Source organism: Etheostoma spectabile, chromosome 18 (genome assembly GCF_008692095.1).
Source record: "Etheostoma spectabile isolate EspeVRDwgs_2016 chromosome 18, UIUC_Espe_1.0, whole genome shotgun sequence".
NCBI lineage: Eukaryota > Metazoa > Chordata > Actinopteri > Perciformes > Percidae > Etheostoma > Etheostoma spectabile.
Window position 1 is genome coordinate 14262078 of NC_045750.1, and position 5797 is coordinate 14267874.

At 41.4% G+C, this 5797-nt stretch overlaps 1 protein-coding gene across 2 annotated transcripts in view; it reads right to left on the reverse strand.

Moving 5' to 3' along the window:
• The window catches only part of LOC116706406 (cAMP-specific 3',5'-cyclic phosphodiesterase 7B), a 35449-nt gene that overhangs the window by 20327 nt on the left and 9325 nt on the right, over window positions 1-5797 (reverse strand). The window contains exon 1 of one of the 2 annotated variants that reach the window (XM_032543224.1): window positions 4818-5741. The exons of the other annotated variant lie outside the window; for it this stretch is intronic. Coding sequence (XP_032399115.1) covers window positions 4818-5142 — 325 coding nt within the window. The 5' untranslated portion in view covers window positions 5143-5741. Of the gene's footprint in view, window positions 1-4817; window positions 5742-5797 lie in introns of those variants that run through there. 2 annotated transcript variants of the gene reach the window in all.

A 5797-nucleotide genomic window follows, 5' to 3' on the forward strand; every position in this document is an offset into this window, starting at 1 on the left:
TATCTGAGCTACAGCAGTTCCCTGGGCTAATACAACCACTGCTACCTGAGCTACAGCAGTTCCCTGGGCTAATACAACCACTGCTGCCTGAGCTACAGCAGCTTCCTGGGCTAATTCCATCTATGCTACCTGGGTTACAGCAGCTCCCTGGATTAACTCCACCACTGCTAACAGGGCCACATCAGCTCCTTGGGCTAACACCACCACTGCAGGACCCTATTACAACTAAGTCCAGTATGTCACAACAACCCATCATACCCATGCATGCACAAAGGAACCCTGTATTTAAAAAACATCGATTGTGTAAGTTATTCCAGACTCTTAATCAAGCCAGGACTATATGGGATCCACAGTGTAAAAACAAAGGGCTCTTAGGTGGCCATCTGAACATACGCAGTATGGCCCCTAAGAGGGAACAATTAGAGCATCTTCTCATAAACTCAAATGTAGATTTCTTAGGGCTTTCAGAAACTTGGCTTAAACCCTCTTCCCCACAAGCAGTGGTATCATTACAAGGCTACAATGTCTTTAGAAAGGATAGGCATCAAGGAAAGGGGGGAGGGGTGTTACTGTATATGAAAGACTGCTTAAACTGTACACAAATAATTTGGCCTAATGAAATATCAATTGAGTGTGTTGGAGTTAAAGTGTCACTCTCAGCAGAAATGTCATTTACTGTTCTATGTCTTTATCGTCCGCCTTCAGCAAAAGTAGATTTTTATGATCAATTTAAAGCACTTCTAAGTTGTTGTGACTTTAATAATGAGGTTATTCTAATGGGAGACTTAAATGTAAATTGGGACAACAAAAGTGACAGAAGAAACTGAAAGAAATTACAGACAATTTTGGACTGACACAAATGATCAGTGATCCCACTAGAATAACAAATCGATCTAAAACTCTAATAGACCTGGTGTTCTCTAACAAACTAGATAGAATAATAAAAACATACAATTTTTTGACTGGCTTGTCTGACCACAATGCCATATTCTTTTTCAGAAAGCTGACTAAAAAACGATTGAGAAGTATCAGTAAAAACATTAATATAAAACAAACATTTATTCCAAAGAGCCAGGAACAAGGTTTAATTGCAGCTCTAAACACTCTTGATTGGTCTAGTATATTATCTTGTGATGACACTAATAAATGTTCTGATTTGCTACACTCCTCTATTAAAGGGGTTCTGTCTCAGTTTCAGAAAGCGGGTCATTTAAAGAAACGAGTTTATTCCTTGCCGTGGATCAATAGTGAGTGTAAACAACTTATGACACTCAGAGACAAATTACTTAAAAAATCATTACAATCTGGATTAAGTACTGATCGATTAAATTTTGTATCCGCAAGGAATAAAGTCACGCAAACTTTGAGAATGGCAAAAGCTAATTTTTTTATGACAATAATTAATAGTGCCAAAGGAAATTGTAAGCTAATTTGGGAAAATATTAACAAACTCCTTGGTAAAAGTAAGCACACTGCTGATAAAGACCTTGAACTCAAATTTGCTAATGAATTGGTATCAGAGCCTCTCAGCCTAGCAACTAAATTAAATGATTATTTCCAAAGTACCATTGATGAGATCGCACAACTGTTTTCTAACTCTTGTGATTCTCAACAAATTAGCAATACCGATCCCTATATGGATGCCTTAACTCAAAATTCAAAGTTTAATATTCAAATAATTTCAGAAAATGAAGTACAAAACATAATCTCTAAATTGAAAAGTTCTAAAGCAAGGGATGTGTTTGGATTTGATACCAATCTTCTGAAGCATTATAAATCTTGTATCTTGTTGCCTGTGACCCATCTTATTAATTTATCAATCACGCAGGCAGTCGTCCCCTTGAGTTGGAAGGTGGCAAATGTCATTCCAATATATAGATAGATAGATAGATAGATAGATGTTTATTGATCCCAAGAAAAATGGGAAATTCCTGTGTAACAGCAGCAAAAATCAGTCACAAAGCACAAATATAAGTGTAAATGAAATACTTGGAAAAATATACATACATACAATATACATGAAATAATAATACGAATAAGTAAAAAGAAAATATTTAATATGTACAGGGGAACAAAATGTCAACTGCTTAAATAATATGCTAAAATGTAAATTTAAAATAACCAAATGTCCAGGTTGCATTAGTGCAGTAGTGTGGTGTCCAAAAGTCTCATCTACCACCCAGTGATGACGTGTTAAAAAAGTGTTATTGTTTTGGGATGAATGATTTCCTGTAGCGGTCCGGGCGGCATGAAGCTGTCGGAGCCTCTTAGAGAAGCTGCCCCTCTGTTGGACCAGTGTGGTGGAGAGGATGGTCAGGGTTATCCATTAGTAACAGTTTGTTCAGCGACCTCCTCTCCACCACAGCTTCAAATGTGTCCAGTTTGCAGCCGTCACGGAGCCAGCCTTCCTGATCAGTTTGTTCAGTCTGTTGTATCGCTGGCTCCGATCGCTGCCCCAGCAGATGACGGAGGGACGAAGCGCTGGCCACAACAGACTGGTAAAGAGATCTCCAACATCCTGCTGCACACGTTAAAGGATCTCAGCTTCCTCAGGAATAGAGTCTGCTCATCCCCTTCTGTAACAGCGTGCTGTTGATCTTCCAGTTCAGCCTGCTGTCGATGTTGACACCCAGGTATCTGTACCCTCCACCATGTCCCGTCACTTCCCAGGATGCAAAGGGGCTGCGGAGCCGTTCCTTCCTCCTGAAGTCGATCACCATCTCTCTGGCTTATCTACGTTCGAGCAGGCAGTTCTTACCAGACCACTCCACAAAGTCACCCACCAGTGCCCTGTACTCTCCCTCCTGTCCATCCCTTATACACCAACAACTGCAAGTCATCAGAAAACTCTGAAGGTGACATGACTCCGAGTTGTACTGAAAGTCTGAGGTGTATAGGTAAACAGGAAAGAGACAGCACAGTCCCCTGCGGGCCCCCGTACCACTCACCACCACATCAGACAGAACACGGTCCAGGCGGACGAAATGTTCATTAATATGTATTGTCCCCCCTTTAAGAAATAAATAAATAAAATAAAAAAAATTAACTGGCTAATAAATAATTGCTGATTAAAGCTCTGGTAGGAACTTCAAAAAAGCCATAGTAATAAAAAAATCAACCTTGTGACGAGAATTTCCGGTCAATCACAGGTCATTTCAGAGAGAGAGCATTCCTATAGGCCAGGGGTCTTCAACGTTTTCCAGGCCAAGGACCCCCAAACTGATGGCGAGATGGAGGACCCCCTAATTATATATATTGTATAAAATTGTGTTATATCAAACTGGTCCTATAGTGCCATGTGTGCATTGATGACTGAAAGACATCTTCTGCCTCCATTTATCTGTTTACTACAGTGTGTTGAATTCATGTTAATGTGTATTTAAAGACATTTCAATTAGTGGAAAAAATTGCAGGGGGGGCGGGGGGGAATATAAAAAAAAGTCTAATCAACCAAAACTTTCGCGACCCCCATGCAGTACCTCCGCGGACCCCCTGTTGAAGACCCCTGCTATAGGCTATTCTGCATTGCCAGTGGAAGGAATGTGACTTCATTTGAATTATCTTCAAAACTGAACATATTTTACACATCATCTTTTAATCCAGCGAGCTTCTCTACTTCGTTCTGCTATTACAAATGTCCAACTCTCACAAAAGAAGAATTTTCAAAAAAGGTTTTGAACATTTCATAAACTGTTTTGCCCATAGGCTTGGTGTAAAATGCTAAACTCTGAAACATTGTACTTTTTCTACCTAAATGTACCTATAAATACTTTTTTAAGTCCTTTATGACTCACCATACCCGCAAACAAGTTATCTCACAGTGTCTCAACACATGTATGTGGTAAATCAAACAGTACGCAGACAGCCTATCACCCCCTGTAAGGAGTCATCAAACAACCGAGGTCATCCCGATGCAAAGGAGAAGTCACATTTGTCCGTTTCCCACTTTATGAGTCAGTTGATGCACACAGGTAATTCCCCACAGTATGAATCATCACTTCATCATATCTTTTCAAAAGGAACATTAAAGATTTATATGTCCATTATTCCATCTTTATCATCAACTGATTAGTGATTAAAGTATTACTCTTATTCCCCATGTTAGTATTCATTAATCTTGTTTACATGCTAATATGAAAGTAAACATTAGCATGTACAGACTGAAATTTGTCATGTACTGTTGTCAATTACCATAATTGTGTAATACCGGTATTGATTTACCGTACTTCCTGTCATTGCTGTTGAAATGAAACATTAGCTCAACGTCAAATTATCCATTCTTTAATTGAACAAATTCACATCGAACTGTAAACAATATTAACTTTGCGTCTTTGCAGTGTTGCACTTCAGACAGACTTGGCTTGATTAATGGTGTTACTTCAGTGTCATCAGTACAGCTGTAGCGCAGCAGATGGTAACACACTCTGGCTTTACAACCTAAATCCCTCATTTCACTGTCTCCTCTGTCCGGGCATCTAAACTGCTATAAAACTCGTCTCGACCCAACTCAATTACATAAACATACGGCCAGAGGCTCAGTTCCCAAAGATAATCTGTCATACACACACACACACACACGCACCAGCACACACCCAACCCTGTCTAAAATGAAAACGTGCAAATAAACAATAAATTGTACATAAACAAATTACACATTGTTAAGGAATGTGCCCTCAAAAAAACTCAGTTTTCTACAATGGATGTGTTTTCATGTAGCATACACAGTTACTGGGTCAAACAACATTAAACATTTATAAGAAATCGGACTCCCATAAGATTAGCTTTACTTACTATCGCATTTATTATGTGCAAGTTACCTTTCAGATGACCGCTTCTGTCCTCTACGTGATGCTTCACCTCCTCTACTTCTTCCTTCTCTGATTCCACCCAAGTGCTCGCCTCACTACTCTCGGGCCCCCGAGGGCCTCCTCTATGAGCCCTCCAGGCTGCCCTGAGCTGCCGTATGAGAGCCGGAAGCTCCAGGGCCAATGACAGGCTCCCACAGGTAAAAGGAGGCGCCCTGAGATGCCCCCAGATTGGTGAACGGGGAGCCTCATCTGGACAGACCCCAACTTCTCCAACACCAAGACCGGAGTCCCGCATCCTGAGATCTGGGCCCCAGAACTCATCCAGTACTGGCATTTTCACACCAAAAGACAACAGAGAGGTGACAGACCGGTGTAAGGAAAGGAAAGATCAAAGTAAAGACATGGGTGGAACTGGGGAAGGAGAGAGAAAAATGGATAGTTGTGAAAAAGAGAGTGGGAAAGGAAGTTGACTGTCAGGTAGCCATAGGTGAGGAGGAGGACAGACAGACAGACAGTAGCCAGTCAGAATGTGGGACAGTGGAGTAAAGGCTGCAGGGAGAGACAGAATCAGCAGCAGGAAAGAAAGAGGGACAGAGAGACTAAATGCAAATGGATGCAGAGTGATAAAAAAGACAAAACAAGTGCAGAGAAAAGAAGCAGGGTAAAGCCAATGAAAAGAAGTGTGAATCCGTCTCAATCTCTCTCTCCCAGAGTCGGCCACTGGCGGTCTGCTCCCTCCTTCTGCCGCATTCTCTCTTCTATCTACAGTCTCACTCACGTCGGTGTTGTTGTGTCTAAAAGCCCCTCCTCTCCCCACTCGGAGCTCACTTGCGCTATCTCTCACTCTGCTACATATGCTGCTACACCAACGGCAGACCAATAGGATTTGTGTGAACGATTGTGGGGCTTTGGGTCCACGGACACTGTCTCATGGTCAAGTCAGTGGGACCACACACAAACACACAAACACACACACACACACACACACA